At 40.8% G+C, this 26,282-nt stretch overlaps 1 protein-coding gene across 1 annotated transcript in view; it reads left to right on the top strand.

Annotated features, from left to right (window-relative positions):
* Positions 1-26,282, top strand: part of CLASP1 (cytoplasmic linker associated protein 1) — a 226,423-nt gene that overhangs the window by 173,531 nt on the left and 26,610 nt on the right. The window contains exons 29-32 of the mRNA XM_081312924.1: positions 2,955-3,098; positions 4,617-4,723; positions 11,205-11,321; positions 22,799-22,949. Coding sequence (XP_081169050.1) covers positions 2,955-3,098; positions 4,617-4,723; positions 11,205-11,321; positions 22,799-22,949 — 519 coding nt within the window. The remainder of the gene's footprint in view (positions 1-2,954; positions 3,099-4,616; positions 4,724-11,204; positions 11,322-22,798; positions 22,950-26,282) is intronic.

Genomic DNA, 26,282 nt, shown 5'->3' with positions numbered 1-26,282 from the left:
ATCATCTAGAACACGGGTGTCAAACGCTACGTCACGTGACATATTGTGACGTATCGTGACTTTTTTCGCATTGCTGGAGCTGGGGTGGGCCCGGCTGCTACATGATGCAACCGGCCCATGGGCCTGTAGTTTGACAATCCTGATCTAGAACTTAAATCTTGTTCACAAGTCAATAGTCATTTTAAAAATCATTTTTAATTTTTCAAAGTATAGTTTACAAAAATAGGTTGAATGTTGCTCAACCGTAAGGAGACAAAAATACTTTTGCATACAGTGCATCGTTGTTAGTGCTATTGCAGTGAAAGGCTTCCTAATTTGCTGCTTTGCAGGTTTGCTGCTACTTGACTGCATCAGGCTTTAACCGTATGCACATATCTGTTTAGAAACAGGCGGTAGTAAAAAGATAAACCAACTTCTGATGGTTCACTTAGACACAGTAGCATCTGTGACATAAGTACAATGTCAGAGATAAAACTGGCTGGCCTCAGGTTGTAAGTTTAGTTTATCTGTTTTCAAAAAAGCTGAGTAAGGAGATAAATAACTAAAAATAATGTTACAGCTATTGAATGCTATATGAGTAACAGAGGAATTGTAAAATTTACATCTACAAATTGTAAAGGGCATTAAAATTCAGGCCAGGGAAAAAAAGAGTTATATCCACTTTTCCATAATGGCCATCCGCTTTCATTTTTATGTCATTAGTTCCATGTTGGAAGAGCATCTCTGCTTTATAAGTGCAACTTCTGCAAGAAACTAAACATTATAAATGTTTCTGCAACGGTCAGTGAAAATCTTGTGCCTGGTTCTAATAAATAATATTCCATTTCCTATTTGTTGAACTCAGACCATGCATAGTTGGGTAGGTGAGGATATGCCAGCTAGACCAGCAGCAGCCTCGTCAGGTCCTGGTGAAGGAAACTTGGAAGAAAAGTGTAAACAGGTAGACTAAAAGTAGCATACACTAATCATAAAATATTAGTCTGTGTTTGCAGTCCAAAATTCTAATCTAGCTTAGATTTGTGGGAAAAATGGATGGGGGGGAGGATTTTTTTTTAAAAAATGTAGTGGTGTGTGATAACCTCGTGTGTTTCTTTCACTCTGGTTTGAATTAGATTAAATGAGTATTATATGAGGTATCTGCAGCTAGTTGCAGTCTCTTATGAGTTCACATCCCAAAGTGGATGGAAAATGACTGAAAGCTTCCAAATCAATATTGCATGTCTGCTGTTCCATCAACTTGCAACATGCCTGTGCTTTAGGTTCTTGCTAATACAGCTCTTCCCTGTTACAGGAGACAAAGGCAAAGGAGCTTTATTTATACACAGTGACAACTTGGGTTGTACCAAAGTGCTTATATACCTTTTTCCTTTGGAATGTTATTTACAGGGGCCCCTTTCGATAAATTTTTGGATTTTAATAGCTGTTACTGGAAAATTTCTGAGGGAAACAAAATTGTAACAGCAACTGGCAGAATTGGTTTAAGAACCAATAAGGCAGCTGAAAAAGTATAAAGGAATTTGCACTGCAGCCCAAATTGAACCCATTGGGAGGGTATAAAATAGAACTGGATACATAGAATTGGATCTTTTGCTTGGTTGCTACACTGACTTGCATGTAGATGTCCCTAACTAAACTAAAAGTCCCATGCTCGGATCTGCATGATTTTTCTTGATTGTTCATATAGCTATTTTTCTTTATTCGTTATCCATTCTTTTCTTGGACTTGACTTGAAATAATATTTTCTGTTCAAAGAATGTTCTTTTAATGAATGTTCCACATTTCTGTAGGGCAGGATGAGTATGACCATATGTGGCTTATTTTTCACTTTCTGAGTTCTGTGCAAACAGATTTCCCACCTAGTTAGGAAGAAGTACGTTGATTTGAGGAAGAACGAGAGGCCAGCTGGAACTATTTCACTTGCAATATTTAATTTTGAAGGAACAGTGCTTATTCTAATAGAAAGGATACTGGTTCAAGGACTGAATTTCAGTCATAATTGATAGATTAAACCTCACACAGTCTTTTTAGCATCTAACAAGTCATGATGGGTATTTTTTTTTCAAGGCAAACGTTACAGGACAGCACACAGAAATGGAATGAAACTTAGTTGTACTTTTTCTTAGTGAGTTTTTCTTATCCTGCCAAAATTTATTACTAGGCAAATGAAAAATATACATGTAGAAAGATAGAAATCACAAATATGGGTTAATAGTTGAAATTAGAATTTAATAAATGCAACCCTATCAATGTTTGGTGATTAAGTTACTAGACTAGAAGCCAGGAGATCGTGAGTTCTAGTCTCACTTTAAAGATAAGTAGAAAGATAGAAATAGATGGACACACACAAACATACAAAGAAGAGAGAGAGCGTTTTCTTCAGGTACTAGCTTGTACTGGAATAGCTAATGGATTTATAAAAATAAATTGATTTATTGAGTAGTTGCAGTCAATTATTTAAGTTCATGTTATTAATGAATCAGTATCACCTGTTCTGTTGAAGTATGAAGTATATTATGGAAGTCTGGAATCAGCTTGTTTACAGGGTAATTTAATTTTCAAAGCTGTGTAAACACAATGTGTTTCTATTTTTTTTTTACAAAAACTTTTTGAGCTTGTATTTATTGGAAATCGTTTGATACAGGAAAATGAATTATATGTATTTTTGTTGGACTCTTATATGTAGACCTTTCATTCTTAATTTGCAGTTTACAAAAAATGAAACAAGGGGCATTTCATTAGATGTGAGAAGTGTTTTGCTTTGATTCTTTTTTTTTTTACTGTAATGGATTGATCTGCGCAGTACTTCCCTGTTGTGTATTTGGAATGTGTGATGTTACAGATATAATGAATGTACTTAACTGCAATCTGGATATTGTGATACATCCCTGTAACACTTAACAATTTTTTTAAGAAAATGCTGCAATTCTGACTTTCTTCTTCTTTTTACTTTCTAGGCAGCACAAATAGTCCTGATCTCTCTGTTCGAACTGAACACTCCCGAGTTTACCATGTTACTTGGTGCCTTGCCAAAAACATTCCAGGATGGTGCTACCAGACTATTACATAACCACCTCAAGAACTCCAGCAACACTAGTGTGGTAAGATCAGGTCTTTTTTCTGTAAAAAAATAAACAGCAAAACCAAAAAATTTCTAAAGACTGTAATTTCTTGAATACCAGTTAATTTGGGCAGAGTCATAAAAATCTGCAGTTTTGGCTTTATAAGGCAGAAGAGATACTACTTTTAATAAAAGAGGTACCGTTATTCTGAATGAATCCAAAGGATGTATGTCTTTTTATTATCCTCAGTTCTGAGTTCAAGAATCCTGTACTTTTATGTGAACCTGGGCATTGTCTTGAGTGGGGTGGGTGGTGTGCATATTGTACCCATAAGGTTTACCTAACCTTGGACTCTCATTATCCTGCCAAATTCTAGGGGCATTATTTTTACTGCAGTTGTAAAGGTTTTTTTAAGGACTTAGAGGACTTTCAAGAAATAATGCTTTAAAAAAATTGTGCCATTACCCTGCATAGTTTGCTTTATCTACATATTAGCTCTGCTTGCTAATATGCCAGGATACCAAGTGTGGCTCTTGGCAAAAGAAGAGGGAACAGGAAAGATCAGATACTAGAGATCCAGTGGCTTAAAGTGAAGAAAAAATTAGAGGATAAAATAGGAGGAGGAAGATGTGGTGGATATGTTCAACGTCTTTAGTTATTTGTAAAAATAATAAAGCCAATACATACATACATACATACGTACGTACATACCTGTTCCCAGGGAAGTGGTTCAGTGATGTCTGTAGCACACTATGGTGATGCCAGAATGATGATCTACTGAATGATATCACCATGCAAATCCCGCTACTACAAATTTTCAGTGATTTGTATCTGATGCAATTAAATAGTGTGATATTATGTGATGTCCTGATGCAGGTGTCACCTTTTGCCCTCCAGTGGACAACTAGGAAGGGAGGAGCTTTGGGAGCCAATATACAAAATATTCAAGAAGAAATCCAAACCAGAACATTCCAAAGTTTTGCTGCCACTTAAATGCTCTCACTTTTGAAGCTGCAGCTGGGAAGAACAGTAGAAATGTAGGTCCAGCTGCATGGAAGGAAAAGGGAGATCTCATCTTCTCCTACCCTGCTAAACTTGAGTGCTCTTATACATTCATACACAAACGCCTAACATATCCAGCCAAGACTTCTTACTTTGCTGTGTATTTCTTGAAAATATGTGTTTTCAAGGAGCCCCAAAGCCTTTCATTTTAGAATACTGCTAAGTCATCAACTTGAAGGGAAAAAATTCAGGTCTCCCTATAATAAGCCTTTTGCTTCTGTCAGATAGATGATATGAATGTTGATAAGCAGCTTGTCTTGTTTACCTTATAATGTAAAGAAACCAATAGTGGATAACTTCCAACCCTAGAAAATTTTTATTGAATTTGAAAGCCCCGAAGCAATTGATACTTGGTTAATAGTCAATGTTAAAATGTTTGTACATACTGCTAAAGTCAGAATTTAAATTAACTGAAGTAAAGTTCCCATATTTCATTTTACTTTTCCCTGTAATTATGTTACATTATGTTATTTCTTCTCTTTTTTTGTATGTTAGGGTTCTCCTAGTAATACTGTTGGCCGAACCCCTTCACGTCATCTTAGCAGCAGAACCAGCCCCTTAACTTCACCTACTAATTGTTCTCACGGAGGAATATCACCCAGGTAACATGGTAGCTTAATTAAAGTATGAATCCAATATGTAAAAGCTTTCTGCTTAAAATATAATTGGCTAAAAACTCAATATAGATGCATATATAATATATACTTCGGTTGTGAAAATAGGGGAAGAAATAATTTTGCTTTTCTTAAGAAAAAAAATTAGACTTCATTGTCTTTAATAATAGTCTTTGTAAAAAATACTATATTTAGGTAATGTCAAAAAGGTATGATAATATCTACCCTTTTGTCCTGCAAACATATAGTCATAAATATATTCAAATGAATATGTATTATATTCATTTAAAAAAAATACTTTTACATTTGTTCTTGTTTCCTTTACAGTCATATTTAAAGATCTAAAAAAGGAGAGGAGGAACTTTGGGAATGCTTTATCAATAAACTGGAAAATGCGATTTTAGTTTCACTTATTTGTAGTGTTCTTAAAATGTGCTGCCAAGAAAATCAAGAAAAATCATCTTCTGCCTAAAATGACTGTATAATGGTTGTAGTGGTATAATATGAAAAATATAGTTGATTAACATGCCCATGTTTTTTTATGCTTCTTGTGGGAGATGAGTCTGAATGTATAAATTACGACGGCAATTCGGAAATAAACCTCCATTTGGTTATTAATAATAATAATAATAATAATAATAATAATAATAATAATAATAATAATAATAATAATAATAATAATAATAATAATAATAATAATAATTTAATTTCTATACCTCCCTTCTCCCGAAGGACTCAGGGCGGTGTACAGGGCAAATACAGTAAAAATACAATGTACAAAAGTTAAAAAAGAATTAAATAATACAGCCCAATTCCAATAAAATTAATAGTTAATATTAAAATACCCCAACCCTTCAGACCAGGCCGGCTTGTTCAAATAAGTATGTTTTTAGGTCACGTCGGAAGGAGCGAAGGTCGGGAGCCATCCGGAGCTCCACCGGTAAACGGTTCCAAAGGTCTGGCGCGCCCACAGAGAACGCCCTCCCCCTGGGGGCCGCCAGTCGACACTCTTTGACCGACGGCACCCTAAGGAGGCCCTCTCTGTGGGAGCGCACTGGACGAAGGGAAGTCGATGCCGGCAGCAGGTGCTCCCGTAAGTAATCTGGACCCATGCCACTTGCAGATACAGAACTTTTATTATACACATTAAAAAACTACAGCATTACATTATTTTTTGACATAATCACCATTAAATTGAAGCACTTGTCATAACGTCTTACAAGGTTTGAAATTCCTTAGTAGTAGTCACTCGGCACCAAATCTGGCCTATGGGTTGTTTTTTTAATCAAAAACATCCCAATGGAACTGCTTCAAAGGTTCTTGGGTGCGTCTTGCGGTGTGCACATGAGCATTATCGTGAACCAACATCACACCGGAAGTGGTGCCATAGAAAATCCCACCAAAGGTGAAGATGCCAAAGGAGTACTGCTAGGGAAGTTCATCCATCAATTCAGAAGTCTACTGTGAAACATTATGAAAACTTAGACGAGCCATCCATAACAAGCATCAGGGCATGCTGACTTCCGGTGTGGTATTGATTCACGATAATGCTTGCCCGCTAGACACACCCAAGAACGTTTGAAGCACTTCTGTTGGGATGTTTTTGATCACCCCACTATAGCCCAGATTTTGTGCCAAGCGACTGCTACTAAGGAATTTCAAACCTTGTAAGATGTTATGACAAGTGCCTCAATTTGAATGGTGATTATGTCAAAATAGTAAAGTTGTAGTTTTCTAATATGTATAATAAAAGTTCTGTATCTGCGAGTGTCTGCATTTGCGAGTGTCTGTCATTGATAACCAAATGGAGGTTTATTTCCGAATTGCCCTCGTACATACAGTAATAAAAATATTTTGAAAGGATGGTGACAACAAAATTTGAGATAGCAGTGTATATGTGCTGTACATAAATATTCTAATTCAGAACCATTTTCTTCCAAAAGATAGCGTGTGAATAGACTTACTAAAGGGAGTAACTACTTGCCTGCTCCCAGAATTTGTTTGGGGAAGGCATACAACTTGGGGGCATATACCAGAGAAGGGACACTTTCATCTATTTTGTCTCACAAATATAAATGGAAATATTTTCCCTTATTAAGCAACATTTTTGTACTGATGGAAATATTACAAGAATGTTATCGATATTTCATTGTGAAATGATTTGACCATTAGCATCCTGTCCACATGCTATCAATTTTAAAGTAACTATTTTCTGTTGATCCTGCTACTTAACATATCAACCTCTATCATATTCTGTTGATCCAATATGTTGTTCTGAAATGCAGTCCATACTAAAAGTCCCTACTGAATATTATTGACTCAGAACATTATTTGCAATTGAGTCAAGTGGCCTTTGTTTATAAATATTGAAAATATTAAGTTTCAACTTGCTGGAATGGAATTTGGCACATTAGCAAGTTTGCTCCTCCAAGCAACTCATGAACTTTGATCAAAATAAATAGGATTAACAAAAAGTGTATTTGCTTCCTAAACATTTACTGACTCTACTTGAAAAATTAATTGCAAACAAAATTCCTACTGTTAGTGGGGTTTAGTCCTAGCTATATGCCCTGGGCCCCAACTTAGCACCAGGGGATCATCTATTTAGATTTTTAAAATTGAAAATAATGAATGAGAAACACTATCAGAGTCAGTATAAACTGTATTTTCAGCAGTGTTTATAAGTGTCACATAACATGGTACATGGCTACAGGCCAATATTTATTTTATCTTCTGTGTTTTGTGATTGGCTACATCCACTATGAATAATCATTTTGTGAGAATGTCCTTAACATTCATTGTCCCTATTAATAGTATTTACGTACTGTCACTATTCCAAATGAAAGATTGAGGATTTCTGGCACATGCCTGTGGGAATGCAGCCTAAACGTCCATAGGTATATGTTATAATTATTCAGAATGCAGGAATAGATTTTAAATATAATGCATGTTTTAGCTAATGTGAGTTTACCAACATGTGCATAGCAGATACGAAAAATGCAAAAAGTATTCTTTATCCTGTACAAAAATTACCTTAGAGGGAAGGGGTTTTCCCCCTTTCCAAAGATTTTTAAAATGTCTGACATGTTCTTCTCCATATATAGTATTTTCCAGTTCTATGTGTATCATACAACCTACTCTGTTTGGCCATTTTAGGTTATTTTGTTCCACTGAACTTATTCTTTGATAAAATCAGGATAGTTTTTTTTCTAATTAGTGTCAGCTTTCCACAAGTCAAGAAATCTAAATCTCTAGAGATTTTCAGCATAATGATTATATATATTTAAAACAAATATGGTGTAGGTCTGCTTGTATATGTATGGACATGCATTGTAATATACACATAAAAACAAATACATACATGGGGTTATTTTCCTTAAGGAAAAAAATTGCATATATATTTGATTTTATATTCTGTTTCTGAACAAGCTTTTTGCTCCAAACTATTTATTTATTATATTTTTATTCATTGTCAATATTTTAGTTTTCAGTCATATTTTGCTGTTTTTATTAAATTACTTTCTTTTTCAAGCTTTAACCTATAATATTTGCGAAACATTTCACTATGACTTACATTTTTCTTTGATCTGGCTTTTTATTTTACACTCTGATTTTTTGTTCCTGCTTTTCAGAAATGTTGGAACAAAAAACAATCTTTCAGAATTTAAATTATAAAGCCTACTTAGAAATATAACTTATATTCTTTTGATTTGATAAAACATAGTATTGAAATGAAACGAATCTCTTTCATTGCATCTGAGTTGCATTTGTTGTTCAAATTAACATTTTGAAAAAATTAACCAGCAAAATATATCTCTAGTTTGAAATGCTAAAAGGCCCTTTTTCTGCCAGAATGTTGTACTTTGGAGTTACAAACTTGTCAAATTGTTTGGTTATAGTGAGATAGTAAGGGAGAATTGGTCATACTTAGTTTGTTAAAAATTGAGGTTTCATGTCTTCAGTTGCTTGCCCCATAGGATCACATTTGCAGTGTTAGCCTTTTTTGTATGTAAATGTAACTTATTTTTGGCCTTTTTTCTCTGAAAGTCTTTCATGACAAACAGCTGAAGAAGCATGCTGTGATAAGATTGTGCAGAGATCTAGCATCAATGAGCAAAATTTGTAGGCATGTATTTAACATCTGTTAGAATCCTCTAAAAAGGGTTGCACTTTTTCCTGGGTAATAACTTCCAGGGAAAATATGGTTGTTTTAAAATGTTACAACTGGTGCTATATATATGCCCATGCTCACTTTGAATTTTACATTTTGCCCTTTGAATCCAGATCTTTGCACAGCTCTAAAGAACTGCAAAATTATTCTGATGTCTCATTTCATGACTTGCAGCATTTTTCATTTCTACACCAATGTGAGTTTTTGCTATAATGATGTACTGGAAACTCAATAGAAACAAAACGACTAATTGAATACTCCAGCAGTTCTAGAAATGTCCCAATATATGGCATTGCTCATCTTATAGAACTGCCTCAACAACGATGGACAATGCCATATCTGGCCTTTTTCATCTTGGTAAATCTTTGCAACTGCTAATAAACATCTGGCTTGGAGATAGGCTAAAAAGCTACGGTAACATGGATGCCCAAAATGTCTTACATTGGAGATTCAGATCTGCAGTGTTTAATTTTCCTTCCAGAAATTATGTTTCAGTAATGGTTTGTATATTTCTAGAAGTAGGCAACTCAGAACTGTAAGTGGTTCATCGGGCATTAGATTTGATATGGCCCCAAAATAGATACAGTATGAGAGATTTCTAAGGATTTATCTTTATTTACCTGATTTAGCCATTACAGTAGTATTGGATAAAACTAGTCAACAGAATGTAGGCTATAGGAAACAGAAAGACTGTTTCTCACTTCTGGAAAGCGATTGTTTAGAAGAATGAATTAATAAATGGGAGAAATAAGCAACCCTGTTTTAAACTATGGTATAAATTATCAGTCTGAATGCTACCTGTTCTGGTTTTTTCTGCTTTCAGTTTTGTACTAGGGCAGGGGTTGGCAACCGGAAAAAGGAAAAGAGCCACTCAGAACCGGTTCCATCACACAAACAAAAAAGTGGGAGCCACAAAAAGTGCATGTGCGTGCGTCCACTCACGCGCATGCGCAAAAAACATTTTGCGCATGCGCAAAATGGGAGGCACCTGCGCAGTGACGGGTCTCCCCTTTGGAGAGGTGCGTGCCGTCCCGTCCGGAGACCTGCCGCGTTCGTCAAACATTGACGAACGCGGCAGCTGTGCAAACGGGATGGCGGCAGTTTGGAGAGTGCGCGCGCACCTCTCCCAAGCCGCCACTGTCCGGAGACCTGCCGCGTTCGTCAAACATGGACGAACGCGGCAGCTGTGCAAACGGGATGGCGGCGGTTTGGAGAGTGCGCGTGCACCTCTCCCAAGCCGCCGCCATCCGGAGACCTACCGTGTTCGTCAAACATGGATGAACACGGCAGCTGTGCAAACGGGATGGCGGCGGTTTGGCGAGTGCACGCGCACTCTCCAAACCGCCGCCATCCCGTTTGCACAGCTGCCGTGTTCGTCAATGTTTGACGAATGCGGCAGGTCTCCGGATGGGACGGCGGCGGCTTGGAGAGGTGCGCGCGCACCTCCGCCCTTCGAAAAGGTGCGTGCGCACCTCTCGGAACGGGCGGTGCCACTCTCCATTTGGAGAGGTGCGCGCACACCACTGCCCGTTCGAAGAGGTGCGCGCGCACCGGGCGGCTGGGAGCCGCAGGAGACGGCTCAAAGAGCTGCATGCGGCTCCGGAGCCGCGGGTTGCCGACCCGTGTACTAGGGCATTGTAAAACTGTGCTATCAGTTTGTTTGCTTGACAGTTGGGCTGTCAAGGTGAGCGAGTTTTAAGTATGGTATAATGGAATCATATGCCCATAGGTATGACTATAAGAAGAAATTGTAGTATTTAATATTTAGTGCTGTTTCTGAATAATTGGTGGTTCTTTATATTAAGTATATGGTGAGAGATCAAAATATAAGGCTAAGGAGAACTTACTGAAAGATTTATTAAAAGACAGACTGCAGGATATATTTTCAGCTTATGCAGGTGTCTACCCAGATCTATTTGTGTTGTATCTTTAAATCTCATATAATCTAAGATAATTTGCAGCACATATTCTGCTTACCTTGATATATTAGGAAAAACAAATTTTCACTGTAAAACATTTTCTGACTATGTATTGTGAAATAGGCAAATGGACTTAGACAAGATATGCCTTAAAATTCCTTAATGATACCTATTAATATTACAAGTATTAATGAATAGCAGTATATTTACCTGAAACAAATACTCAGTGGAGTATTCCTGTCCAATCTGTTTCTATTAAGTTCTTCTCTAGTTGAGAAAGCATGAAAAACAACAACACAGCACTCAGATTGTAGTTTTCTTTTTCCCTTTTTCTGTTTCTTCCCTCCTTTTCTCTTTTTTCTTCCTGTGATCACTGCAGTCGTTTCTGGGGTTGGAGTGCAGATGGGCTGTCGAAGCACCCCCCTCCCCTTTTTCAGCCTAACTCCATCCCCGCTGCTCCTTCTCACAAGACTTTCAGGCGCTCTTACTCTCCCAGGTAACAAGCCACCTGTTATTCCAACCTGTCAGAGGTGTCACAATGTTATTTACCTTTTGGCTCAGATGAGTGCTTTCAAAGAGACAGATCCAGGGGATGTGGAAAGAGGCAGCACCTTTTGCCTTTATAGATTTTACCTGTGAAGAAACCCCATCACTTATGTTGTTTCCGAAGCACCCAGAGAAATGTAATCGAGTATGAATTCTCTCTCCCTCTCCCTCTCTCTCTCTCTCTCTCTCTCTCTCTCTCTCTCTCTCTCTCTCTCTCTCTCTCTCTCTCTCTCTCTCTCTTTCTCTCTTGTATTTCAAACCATCTTTTAGATGTATGGAGCTAAAACCTAGAAATCAGGCAATGCTAAAAGGTAGATAACCACAAGACCAGAGTTAAGTTATATTGAACTTTTAGTTAGACACTGTAACTACACCTTCCAGATGTGCTTGTCTACAATTCATATGATCTCTATATAGCAAGGCTAGCTGGAAAATAGAAATTTGTCACACATGAAGACACCAGGTTGCAAACCTTTAGCATAATACTACAACTGTCTTAGCAGCTGAGAGGAATAGTCAACCGCTAGGAACTAGTTGACATTTTATATGTATAGTTATTGGCTGTCTACAGCTTTCCAGTCAAAGAACTCATTTGGAGAAATATAGAACTAGACACATTCATTTTTTATGTCACTTCCTACCCTACTCACCCCACTTGCCATGTGGTAGAATTCCAGTTTTATTTGTTGAACTTCACATTTGTGCCCAGCCTCTATTTTAAGACTCAGCCCTTTTGAATTGGTGGGCACCTGTGGAATTTTTTGACATGTTATGACTTGAAAAATTATTGGGAGAAGTGATTGCCCATCTATAAAATGGCTATATTGGGAACATAACCAATCCATCATCAAATTCTTAGAATTCTACTTGCCACTTCCTTCTTTTGCATTTTCATGCATATGGTTACCATATTAGGGAAGCAAAGAAAATTTCCCAAAAAAGTATAGCCACCTATTTTTTCCAGCTTTAATGAATGATTATTTATCTTGTAAATAAAGATGATATTAAAGTTGATGCTTTGCAGCGTGCCATTTTCCCATTATTAATGAAAATTATATTTTAAAAAGGCAACTGGGGCAGGAAGCCGATGAGATACCAAGGAAAATGCTTGTGGACACATTGAACCTCTGAGACCTACCTAGGAAACCCCAGACCCTTTAGTTAAGAAAATTAATCATAAATTACAATTATCAACCATGACAAAATTATACTATATGCAACAAAAGAGATTGCCTATTACATAATAGCATTTCAAGTTGCAAATGGCTATATGAAAGCATAAATCAGTCTTTAGATGAATAGTGTGCAGATGTGTTATCGGCCAAGTTGAGATTTCCTGGCATTTGTCCTTTATTATCCCTGTTTGTATAAAACACTTATTTGTACAGCTATCAATATGAATATTCAGTAGATCTTAATCTTTATATTTGTTAGCAAAGCTTAAGGATATAATTACAACATCAGTGCCTGAAAAAGTGTGAATATATCATTACTTGCAGTGATAAGTATCTAACTGTGCAAGAACAGAACAATGAGAACACTGAAAGAGACACAAAACTATTCTTAATTATAGCAGATAGAAATCTACAATATTATTCTATTTACATTACTCTGTGTGAAAATAAAATTATGACATCAATAAACAATGATTTATGATATAGATTTAGGTTTTTGTCCTTCAACCAAATGTGATGAAGATTACTGATATTTAAAAGAAATTTCCTGTTTTATAAACCAATTATGGTTTTATACTTAGGACGTACACATATAGTCCCAGACATTGGCAAGTTCTGAATCCTGAAGGCTGTACTTGTTGGAAGCTGTGGCAATGGAAAATAATATTGTGACATCAATTAAAAGTCACACATTTTCTCTCATCTCTTTGTTCTTCTTGTAACTTCTCCAATTTTATGCATGAATCAGTGTTTTCTATTGTATAAAATTGATAGAATGTAATTCATTGTAAATTGATCTTCCATTTTTCATTTTTTTCCTTTTATTTTCACATTATCTACAATATTTCATACAGTTCTTATACTGGGTAAATGTATTTGCTTGTTCATTTGATTAGATTTTTTAAAGAAACAATACAAAATTGTTCTTTTTTGTGAGATATTTTCTTATTCTCAGGTTAAAAAAATAGGCTCTTCCCTTGTAGACTTTGGATACCACTGATATTTGAAGGTTTCTACTGAAATCGGGACGCGGTAGCTCAGTGGGTTAGGACCCTGAGCTTGTCGATTAAATGGTCGGCAGTTTGGCGGGTCAAATCCCGAGTGCCGCGTAACAGAGTGAGCGCCTGTTACTCGTCCCAGCTTCTGCCAACCTAGCAGTTCAAAAGCACGTAAAAATGCAAGTAGAAAAATAGGGACCACTACGGTGGGAAGGTAACAGCGTTCCGTGCGCCTTTGGTGTCTAGTCATGCCGGCCACATGACCACGGAGACGTCCTCGGACAAGCGCTGGCTCTTCAGCTTTGAAACGGAGATGAACACCGGTCCCTAGAGTTGGAAACGACTAGCACGCATGTGCGGGGGAACCTTTACCTTTACCTTATGTTGTGATTCACCTTACTGAAATCTATTCCACTTAACAAATAATAGGGAATAATCCATACATTTGCAAAACAGTAGTCCAAATTACTATTTTACAGTAATGCATACTGTTTGAATCTACTCCTAATTGCTTTGTTAGGAAAAGTTTGGTGTTTTTTTTTTCCTTTTTACTGGAAAACAGGGACTATCATTCAAAATAGGACATTTTTTCTCCTTGGCATACTAATATACAAACTGCAAAATGAGCATTTTGATGCAAATTGAGTTTCTGGTGGCTCTATCATTTTGCGGTCAATATATGTGTTATAGTTCTATACAGTGCACAGCGTTCAGTTCCTTTGGGGAGCATAACAATCTAAAAATTAGTATAAGAGGAGACATCAGGTAGAGGCAATGATAATAAACCAACTGGGTGTGCAAGCAATGCTGAAAAGGTTTGTTGAAAATAAATCCACTTTGTAGCTAAAAAGGATTGATGATTGATTTGAATTACTGGGGTTGGAGTTATTTTGCTTCTTTTATGATTTGACTATATGAATATTAAGTATATTAATTCAGATTCTCAGACCCATGCTTGTAGTTTAAGGCAGGGCTTTTCAACCTTTTCACCCATTGTACCACTTTTTAGGATAAGGCAATATCTGAGTACCACCAGTCACCCAGAAAGGTGTCAAAAACTTGACACCCGCCCCCCAAAAAAAGGAAAAAGGAAAAATGATGAAATACAGGTAGTCCTCGACTTACAACAATTTGCTTAGTGACCATTCTAAGTTACAATGGCACTGAAAAAAGTGACTTATGACCATTTTTCACACTTATGACTGCAGCATCCCCAGGATCATGTGATTTACATTCGGATGCTTGGCAACTGATTCATACTTATGATGTTCAGTGTCCCAGGGTCATGTGATCAAATTTTGTAACTTTTTGACAAGCAAAGTCAATGACTGGGGGGGCGCGTGGCCAGTTCACTCAGGTTGTGGGGTGTGTGGGGGGGGAATCTGTGGGTCTCTGGTAGAGGGGGGTGGGAAATGGGTGGGTGCCTTCCTTCCCTCTTTCTCTCCCATTGTCCCTACATTTCTTCTTTCCTTCCTTTCTTCCTTCCCTCCCTCTTTGTCCTGTCCTTCCTTCCTTCCTCCCTTTCTTCCCTTCCTTCCCTCTTTGTCCCTTCCTTCCTTCCCTCCCATTGTCCCTACCTTTCTTCTTTCCTTCCTTTCTTCCTTCCCTCCCTCTTTGTCCCTTCCTTTTGGAAGCAGGAAATCTTGCACAGGAATTGCAGCCGGGGATTTCTCCCCCCTCCCCCCACACTTTCCCTGGCTTGCCCCGCATCTGGGATTTCATCCTTTCTTCTTTCCTTCCTTTCTTTCTTCACTCCCTCTTTGTCCCTTCCTTCCTTCTCTTCCTCCCTCCCTCCCTTCCTTTCTTCCCTCCCTCCCATTGTTCTGTGCTACGACACCCAGACCCCAGCCTGGTTTTGGCAGGCAACGGAGGATTCTCACCACACGGAGCAGCCGGGGGTGAAGTGAACTGGCGACATCACGGCCCTGCCTGTGCGCGCGCAGAGGCAGAGGAGAATGCATACTTGAAGGTGACCACGCGCGCACCCCTCCTTTGCCCGGGGTTGCCGCTTGACCCGCCACAGCTGGGCATGGCTGGAAGCTTTGCGTGCGCTGCCGGGGCAGCGGGCAGGCAAGGGGGGCTTCTCTGGGGTAGGGGGAGAAAGACGCATTCTCCAACCGGCTCTTCCTTCCCCTTCTCTGGGCTGGGCTGCAATCTCGCCCACTGCTTCTGTGCATCCTCCTTTCTCCTCCCCCCCTTGCAGAAAAAAAGAAGACAGGCGGTGGGGCAGGGGGTTTCCCCATCCCGGATGCTGTCTTTGCAAGAGAGGCAGAAGTGATTGTCATTAAATCTTATCCGATAATAGTGGAATCAAACGGGTTTTCTTTTTTCGCCTCCCATCTCTGCAAGTTCTCTGTTTGGTTTTAGTAACTAGGCAGTGGATTGTTCACAGGAAGAAAAGGAAAACTTACTAGCTCCTGGTATTAATTTTGCCTTGAACTCTGGCGTTTTCTCTGCATCCAAAAGATGGTACGGGGGGGAGGGAAGGCGCAGTGGAGCTAGGGGGGTTCTTGGAACATTATGTCCCAATTGCTTACTCCTCTCTTTTCAACCACCTCCTGCTGCTTCTACTCCCATCCACCCTCTGGTTTTTAGGAAGCAAACAAAAGGCTGCTAAGACCGTCCAGAAAAGCCAAAATGTATGATCCAGCACAGAACCAAGGTGGAAGGGAGGGAAGAGAAACTCGTGTGTGTGTGTGTGCGTGCGTTTTGTTCGCCCTCAGGGGTGCCCCCCCTTCCTGGGTGCGACCCGCCTCTTTTTCCATTCCTCCCCTTGATGAAGGGCCCGATTGCTGGGACCCTGAGAGATGGCTGGGCAGGGATAGGGGCCTCCGGTACAAATTTAATAAGAGGCCCCTGGTTAATTTTTTAGTTAAATTTTTTGTGGGGTTAGGGATGGGGGAGGGATTTTATGGTTGGATGGAAACGGGGGGGAGTCCACCAACTGTTGTTCAGGCCAGGTCCGGGATTGATCACGCGGGGGGGAGCTGGGGTTGGTTGCCTCCGGGGCTCCGGAGCGGGTCGTGGGATTACCTATTCCCACGACATTAGGGAATGGCAGCAGGTGTATGAACAGAGGGTCGTATCAACATCTGGGAGTGCGTCTCTGCTATCTCCAAGCGGTGAGGTGCTCCGACCCTCTGGTTTCGTCCCGAGGCTCCGGGAGCGAGGATGAGCAGCCACCGGAGCTCCGGCTGGTGTACTTGAATGCCAGGTCCGTAGTCAATAAGGCTCCTCTCATCCGGGATCTGGTTGGGGGTGAGCATGTGGACCTGGCTTGCATTATGGAGACCTGGTTGGGCCCAGAGGGTGGTGTCCCTCTGGTTGATCTTTGCCCACCAGGTTTCCGGGTGCTACACCGGCCTCGGGCTCAGGGTAGGGGCGGGGGAGTGGCGGTAGTTATGAGGGAGACCCTTTGTCCGCAGGAGGCCACCGTTGTCCAAATAGCCGGGTGTGAGTCCCTCCTCCTGAGATGTGGCCCTAGAGTGCAGTTGGGCTTGCTGCTGGTGTACCTTTCGCCTAGTCGCGCAGCAGCAGCCCTGCCTGAGCTTCTCGATATCCTCTCGGGGCTGGTGATTGAGTTCCCCAAATTTATGGTTTTGAGTGATTTCAATCTACCATCCCTGGGAGGATCATCTGAGTTAGCTCGGGAGTTCATGGCTTCCATGACGGCCATGGACCTGACGCAAGTAATTCAGGGCCTGACTCGTGGGGGGCCAACCGGTCAATTTGGTTTTTCTATCTGGACGGTGGTTAGATGATCTTGGTGGGGGTTCTCCAATTGTTATGCCCCTGTCATGGACCGATCATCATCTCCTGCGGCTGGTCTTCCGTTTTGCCACTACCCGTCGTGGGGCTGTTGAACCAATGAGATGGTTCCGCCCCAGGCGCTTAATGGACCCTGAGAGGTTCCAGGCAGTGCTGGGGTCCCCACCTGCCTCCTTTGCTCACAGCTCGGCAGATGCCTTAGTGTAAGCCTGGGAAAAGGCAGCCACAGAGGCACTTGACCGAGTTGTACCCTTGCGGCCCCTGACCCGGTGCAGATCCCAGTGTGCTCCATGGTTTTCCGTGGAGCTCCGGGAGATGAAGCGTCGGAGACGGGGCCTAGAGAGCTGTTGGAGATCCAGCCGGTCTGAATCCGACCGATCGCGACTAAGGTCCTTTACAAGGTCTTATCTCGCGGCGATGAGGATGGCAAGGTCTAATTACTTTGCTACCCTCATCGCGTCCGCAGATAACCGCCCGGCCGCCCTGTTTAGGGTGACCCGCTCCCTCCTTAATCAGGAGGTGAGGGAGGAGCCCTTGCAGGGTCGTGCCGAGGAGTTTAGCCAACATCTGTCGGACAAAATCGCTCGGATTCAGACCGGTTTGGACTCCGACTGGGCAGAGTCTGACGATCAGGACATGGGCGGTCTTGTCGATGTTATCTGGGAGGAGTTCGATCCTGTGACTCCGGAGGAAGTGGACAGGATCATGGGGAAGCTGAGCTCCACCACGTGTTTATTGGACCCGTGCCCTTCCTGGCTGGTTTATGCGGCTCGGGAGGGGACACGAGGCTGGCTCCAGGCGGTGATATCTGCTTCCTTGAGTGAGGGTAGTTTCCCCGCCGCCTTGAAGGAGGCGGTGGTGAGACCTCTCCTCAAGAAGCCTGCCTTGGACCCAGCTGTATTAAACAACTTTCGTCCGGTCTCCAACCTTCGCTTTTTTGCGAAGGTTGTTGAGAGCGTGGTGGCGCATCAGCTCCCTTTGGTCCTGGAGGAAGCTGACTATCTGGACCCGTACCAATCGGGTTTCAGGCCCGGGCACAGCACGGAGACCGTATTGGTCGCTCTGGTGAATGATCTCTGGAGGGCCCGGGACAGGGGTTGTTCCTCTGTCCTAGTCCTATTAGACCTCTCAGCGGCTTTTGATACCATCGACCATGGTATCCTGCTGCGGTGTCTCAGGGGATTGGGAGTGGGAGGCACGGTCCTTCAGTGGTTCTCCTCCTTCCTCCTGGGATGCTCGCAGTCGGTGTTGGCAGGGGGACAGAGGTCGACCTCGAGGCCTCTCGTTTGCGGAGTTCCTCAGGGGTCAGTCCTCTCACCTCTCCTGTTCAACATCTATATGAAGCCTCTAGGTGAGATCATTCGTGGTTTTGGAGTTGGGTATCATCAGTATGCTGATGATACCCAGCTTTTCATTTTGACCCCAAACCACCCCAGTGATGCCCTCGACGTGATGTCCCATTGCCTGGAGGCGGTCCGGGTCTGGATGGGGAGGAACAGGCTTCGGCTCAACCCTGACAAGACTGAGTGGCTGTGCGTGCCGGCATCTCGGGAAACTCAGATCATTCCATCTCTTACTATGGGGGGGTGAGTTATTACCCCCCCCCCCCGTAGATAGGGCTCGCAACTTGGGAGTCCTCCTAGATTCACAGCTTTCTTTAGAAGATCATATAGTAACTGTGACTAGGGGGGCCTTCGTCCAGGTTCGCCTGGTGCGCCAGTTGCGGCCCTATCTAGACCGGGATGCCTTGCGTACAGTCACTCATGCGCTCGTGACCTCTCGGTTAGACTACTGCAACGCTCTCTACATGGGGCTGCCCTTGAGGACCACTCGGAGGCTCCAACTGGTGCAGAATGCAGCCGCGCGAGTTGTGTTGGGGGTGTCCCGATACTCCCATGTTACACCTCTGCTCCGTGAGCTGCATTGGCTTCCAGTTGCCTTCTGGGTGAGATTCAAGGTGCTGGTAATGACCTACAAAGCCCTACATGGCATGGGTCCGGAGTACCTTAGGGAGCACCTGCGGCCGGCATCAACTTCCCTCCGCCCAGTGCGCTCCCACAGAGAGGGCCTCCTCAGGGTGCCACCAGTCAGAGAATGCCGACTGGTGGCCCCCAGGGGGAGGCCGTTCTCTGTGGGTGCGCCTGACCTTTGGAACCGTTTACCAGTTGAGCTCCGGTAAACAAGCTGGCCTGGTCTGATGGGTTTGGGTTTTAATTATTGTTTTTAAGTAATTTAAGTAATTTAAGTTATTTATTGTATTTGGGCACTATGGTTTAATCTGTTTTTAATTTTTGTATTTATTGCCCTGTTCACCGCCCTGAGTCCTTCGGGAGAAGGGCGGTATACAAATTAAATTAAATAAATAAATAAATAAATATACCTGTGTGTGTGTGTGTATAATTGTGTGTGTGCCCTCACCCACAAAGCGCAACACCAGCCCAAGACCTGCCAGAGCCCCGGTCCTCTCCCACCTCCGTCCCCCAGCCAAACCCTTCCACTGACTTTCAGATAAATTACAGCCCTGCATCTCGCCAGGCTCGCACCATGCAAAGCAGACAGGAGACGTGGCGGCATTTCACCTTCTCAGACACGTCGCACAAATCCTTTGGACCCTGACTCCCGGCGATCTCGCAAGCTCGCTTTCTGCAAGCAAGTGAGCTGTGCAGGAGTGTGTGATTGGGTTTCTCAGCCCAGCTCAGCTATAGTTGCACAGGCTGATCCCGCGTTCCTGCCCAGGTAACTTGCTTGCAGAAAGCAAGCAGAAAACAAAGTGAGCTGCGCAGGAGTGTGTGATTGGGTTTCTGTGAAACAGTGGGGGGGAGGGAGTCAGGTGGGCATGTTTTTCCCTAGACACCTGCATGTTTTTTCCTAGACACCTGCGGGAGGCAACGTGAGGGCCATGAGGGGTATCGCAAGTTCGGGGGGGGGGAAGGAAAAGAAGATGGAAGGCCACAACAGAGAGAGAGGGGGGGAGAAGGGGAAGACGGAGGGGCGGTTGTGAGGTTGGCGCTCAGGGCCGCAGTGCGAGCAGTCTCAAACACCTACCTGCCGAGGGAGTGATGGCTCTGTCCCCTTCAGGCTCATACTTGCTTGTAAAGTAAGAAGGGGGGAAGGACGACACGGATCCTGCATGAGAAGAGGTCAATCCAGTTGCTGCACAACGAGTCCCTGGGGAGGGCGGGGTCTCGCTCTGCACCTGCGCTCTTTGCACGCCCTTGGTAGGGTTCCTGCAGGCCACCACCAAGCAGCATGTTTTCTGGCAGCAAGTGAGCTGAGAAGGAGCGGGGCAGAGGGGAGGAAGGCGACGCCGCGTACCACCAGCCAGGTGCCACCGGTTGAAAAGCCCTGGTTTAAGGAACACTAATAATGTGTATGTCTACCTTTCTGTATTCATCTGGTCCATCAATAGGGGAAAAAATACTTCTATTGTTATGTAGAGAAATATTGTTGAGAACTAATAGCACAAAATATTGTTAAGGAAGAATTGCCATAATCTTAACTAATGCTTATTAAGCAATTATAAAACTTCCTCTTTGATTTATGAGTTATATAAAATCTGTGAATGTTTGTTTAAAAGAATAATTGTTGCTTCTCTGACTTGAAAGGGCTACAGCACAGCAAGCTGTCACATGTTGAGATTTTAGGATGTGCGGTATTATTGCTTTGCCAAAACACCAAATGTACATTCAGTCCTGCCAGCGTTACTTGGGCTGTGCTGCCGAAAGAGTACACTGAAAGAAAGTCAGGGATTGGAACTGTTTCCATGAGATATAAATCTTGTTTTTGGCAAGTAGTTTTAAATAATGAAATACTAGTTTTCAAAATAGATGATCATTTTGTGAAATACTCTCTTAGCAGAGATCAGGTTTTGATCTTGTAGTATAGGAGGAACTCTTTAATTGTAGGCCTGTTTCTCTGGATCCAGAGGAAAACTTTCTGTGTTATTCACAGTCTGCCTACCCTATATACAGTATACAGCAACTCATCAGCTGCAGAATAGAGAGCAATATTTAGTTTTATGATTATTTTCTCACAGTCGTTAAGTGAATTTGTTTTCCCCAATTGACTTTGCTTGTTGGAAGCCGGCTGAGAAGGTCGCATATTGCGATCATATGACTGGAAGATGCTGCAACTGTCATAAATACTAACCGGTTGCCAAGCTCCCAAATTGTAGTCACGTAACTGTGGGAGTGGTGTGATGGATGCAACTTGAAAGACTGGTAGTGATTCACTTTTTCTGGGGCCACTGTAATTTTGAACCATCATTAAACAAATGGTTGTAAATTAAGTACTAGCTGTATTTAGATTTTAATTTCTAGCTTATCAGTTACTTGGATTTTAAATAATAGTGTTTCGAACTTTAGCCTTAAAAGAGTAGACAGCCCTTCATTCCTGCCTTCCAATTTTTTTTTAGTAGAACCCTTAGATTATGCTTAGTGTTTCATATTGCTGAAGTAATAATGTGACTGATCTGGTTAAAACACCAATGATAGACCAAATAAAATTTAGCCTTAATTCTGATATTTGAGAAACCTCATCTTATATAATTAAGGAAGAAAGGAATTAAATTATATTAGTATTTTTTGTGATTCTAGAGTCTTTTATGGTGGTCTCTTAGGAAAAAAAATCACACAGAGGAAATACTCTTTCCAGCAAGCATAAGAAGAAAAATGACTTGAGGAAAATGAGAAATTGCTGATAGATTTTTATTTAAAAATAATTAAGGTGTAATAATTTAGGTGCTTTGATTTAGATTCCTTGGAGAATAAAATTTAAATCCAAATGTTAGTTTAAATCCTTCTTACCTTGAGTCTGCAGTACCATAGTTTAAATTTCTCGCATCACTGATGATTAATTTTATTGCTATTTTTTAATTTATTGTCATATATTTGAAGCTACATTTCAGGAAAAAAAATACTAGAACTTCTTTATTCCATAGGGAAATAGTCCGTTTTAATGTGCCTTTGGATTTTTATATAGGAGAATGTATTTAACATCTTGGGAAGCATTAAATATATTTGTTCAGTTAAAGACATGCTGGATGTTCATGTTCATTGTGGAACTGTGGCACCACAGTCAGTCAGTCAGCTTTCTTTTTACTTAATATTTTTATCCCACTAAAAAGGGTTCAAGACAGATCAATTCAAAGCTAGAAAAGAATGGTATGATCTGTAAGTTACCACTTGTATCTAACTCAGGGCAAGATGTTTCTTCTCTGAATAATAATTATACAGCCCTTACTCTCTTGGTCAATTGATGAGGTCCTGCATTGTTGTTGTCCAATTATAAGTTTAGTCTCAGTAGTTTTTATACATTCTGGAAATTAACATCTGAGTTCCTGCTGCTCAGGCTAAAAAAAAATCTTCTGAAAGTTGCATGTTTTAAAATTGAATTTAAAATGTTGAATTGCAAATGAGAAAATGTCTAATTCAATCTCAAGGGAACCACTGTTTAATTTTAACATTCTGCGTATGTTCGTTCTTCAGCATGCTGGATTATGACACGGAAAACCTAAATTCTGATGAAATTTATAGCTCTCTTCGTGGAGTCACAGAAGCAATTGAAAAGTTTAGTTTTCGTAGCCAAGAAGATCTAAATGAGCCAATCAAACGTGATGGAAAGAAGGACAGTGATATTGTAAGTAGACATTGAAAGAATGTGTAGTGTTTGTGTGATATGTAATAATTGAGCATTTACATGAATAGTTTGCTATTTTGAGCATTTCCTATATTGTTTAGTTTCAAGCAAACAACACGTGGGTGATTGAGTTTGTCAGCTGGGCAGTTTTATATATAATAGTTTGACCAGATCTGCTGGATTGTGTAGAAGTACAAGAGGCAGAGCCTGGGGGCAGAGTCAAAAGAGGAATCAGACGGGAATCGTTAAGTTCCCACAAGCAAACCAAGTTGAATTCTTGAATTCTGTTAAGTTTTACCTAGCACCAATTTAGTGCTGCCCGTACTTGATTAGATTCTTGTGTATAGGCTTGAGCAACTAAATTGATTGGAAGTAACTTGTGATTCTTTGTGCCTGACAGAATAGTTATAATAATAACATATTTTAGAAGTATCAGTTTGAGGTATGCGATGTACACATATACAGTATACATACAATATTGTTTCATTTTTAAAAAATATAACTATTTCCTTTTCTTTATATTTGCCATTCCTGCAGTGGAGAACATGATGGGAAAATCATAATTTTTCCTATAAAACTAAAATATATACACTTTTTGTACTAAGTTGTAAAATTATATGATCTAATATCATTCTTCTTGTTACTAGAATCAAGTGCTTGATATATAGTAGTTCTGTGCTCAAAAAAGGGAAGGGAGTATGCATGCTTGTATAGGTGGCTGTCTTGAGGCTATTCTGAGTACTTGCTCACACATAAATGTTCTGCTACCCAAATGAAGCAGTTGGATTTATGCACAGAAACACCTTAGTGAATGAAATCCAGGGTGCTAACTGAAGCCATGCCAATTATCAAATGTTGGATTCCAAACTTTCATAATTTTCTTCCTCTCCTCAACATTGGCAATAAATCCAGTTCACAGTCAATGGAATGGAATGGAATGGAATGGAATGGAATGGAATGGAATGGAATGGAATGGAATGGAATAGAATAGAATAGAATAGAATAGAATAGAATAGAATAGAATAGAATAGAATAGAATAGAATAGAATAGAATAGAATAGAATAGAATAGAATAGAATAGTTGGAAGGACATTGGAGATCTTCTAGTCCAACCCCCTGCTCAGACAGGAAGCACTTTACCATTTCAGACAAATGATTGTCTAATCTCTTTTTAAATACTTCCAGTGCTGAAGTATTCATAACTTCTGGAGGCAAGTTGTTCCACTGATTAATTGTTCTAACTGTCAGGAAATTTCTTCTTAGCTGTAGATTGCTTCTCTCCTTGATTGGTTTCCATCCATTGCTTCTTATCCTGCCCTCAGGTGCTTTGGAGAATAGCTTGACATCCTCCTCTTTGTGGCAACCCGTGAGTTATTGGAACACAGCTATTATGTCACCCCTAGTCCTTCTTTTCATTAAACTAAACATACCCATTTCCAGCAACCATTCTTTATATGTTTTAGCCTCCAATCTCTTGATCATCTTTGTTGCTCTTTTCTGCACTCTTTCTAGAGTCTCAACATCTTTTTTACATCGTGGTAACCAAAACTGGATGTAGTATTCCAAGTGTGGCCTTACCAAGGCATTATAAAGTGGTATTAACACTTCACATGATCTTGATTCCATCCCTCTATTAATGCAGCCAAAACTGTGTTGGCTTTTTTGGCAGCTGCAGCACATTGTTGGCTCATATTTAAGTGATTGTCCATTAGGACTCCAAGGTCCCTCTCACAGTTTCTACTGTTGAGCGAGGTACCACCTATACTGTACCTGTGCATTTGGTTTTTCTTGCCTAAATGTAGAACCTTACTTTTTTCACCATTGAATTTCATTTTGTTAGATAGCGCCCAATGTTCAAGTCTGTCAAGATCCTTCTGTATCTTAAACCTATCTTCTGGAGTGCTGGCTATTCCTACCTGCTTGGTGTCATCTGTAAATTTGATGAGTTCTCCATCTATCCCCTCATCCAAATCATTGATGAAGCTGTTGAAGAGTACTGGGCCTAAAATAGAGCTTTGTGATACTTCACTGCACACTTCCCTCCGTATAGATGCAGTTCCATTGAGGACTACACATTGAGTGAGGTTGGTCAGCCAGTTACAAATCCATCTGGTGATGATGCTGTCTAACCCACATTTTTCTATCTTACCCAGTGGTATGTTATGGTCTGCTTTATTAAATGCCTTACTGAAGTCCAAGTAAATTATATCCACAGCATTCTTCTTGTTCACTAATTTTGTCACCTGGTCAAAGAATGCTATAAGATTTGTCTGGCATGATCTGTTTTTCACAAACCCATCTTGGCTTTTGGTTATGACTTTATTTGCCTCTAGGTATTCACTGATTCGTTGCTTGATTATCTTTTCCAGAATCTTCCCAGGTATTGAGGTCAGGCTGATAGGTCTGTAGTTTCCTGGATCTATTTTTTTCCCTTTTTTGAATATGGGAACTACATCAGCTCTCTTCCAGTCCTCTGGTAGTTCCCCAGTGCTCCAGGATCTTTGAAAAATATAGTTCAGTGGTTCTGAGATCACGTCCTTGAGAACCTTGGGGTGTAAGCCATCTGGTCCTGGTGATTTGAACTCGTCTAGGCTGAACAGGTGCTCACTTACCATTTTCTTGCCTTTCTTAACTTGCGTTTCTATTCTGTTTTTTATGGCACTGGTTTTGGTAGGTTGGACTGTTTTTTACCCTTTGTGTAAAGACAGATGCAAAAAACGAGTTAAATAGTTCTGCTTTCTCCCTGTTGCTTGTCACCTTCTTGCCACTTTCCCCCACTAATGGACCAATCATTTCCTTAACTTTTTTCTTGTTTATTATATGTTGAAAGAAGCTTTTTTTGTTATTTTTGACTTTGGTTGCAAGCCTTAGTTCCTTTTTGAGTCTTAGCTTTCCTTACTTCATCTTTGCAGGCTCGGGCTATTTGCTGATATTCTGCCTTAGTTATGCGCCCCTCTTTCCACTTTTTATACTTGTCCTTTTTTATTAAATGCCTTACTGAAGTCCAAGTAAATTATATCCACAGCATTCTTCTTGTTCACTAATTTTGTCACCTGGTCAAAGAATACAATAAGATTTGTCTGGCATGATCTGTTTTTCACAAACCCATCTTGACTTTTGGTTATGACTTTATTTGCCTCTAGGTGTTCACTGATTCGTTGCTTGATTATCTTTTCCAGAATCTTCCCAGGTATTGAGATCTGGCTGACAGGTCTGTAGTTTCCTGGATCTATTTTTTTCCTTTTTTGAAAATAGGAACTACATCAGCTCTTTTCCAGTTCTCTGGTAGTTCTCCGTGTTCCAGGATCTTTGATCAGTGGTTCTGAGATCACA

The sequence above is a fragment of the Vipera berus genome (assembly GCF_964194415.1).
Source record: "Vipera berus genome assembly, chromosome: 1".
NCBI classification, from domain to species: domain Eukaryota; kingdom Metazoa; phylum Chordata; class Lepidosauria; order Squamata; family Viperidae; genus Vipera; species Vipera berus.
This window is presented reverse-complemented; position numbering and strand designations above follow the sequence as displayed.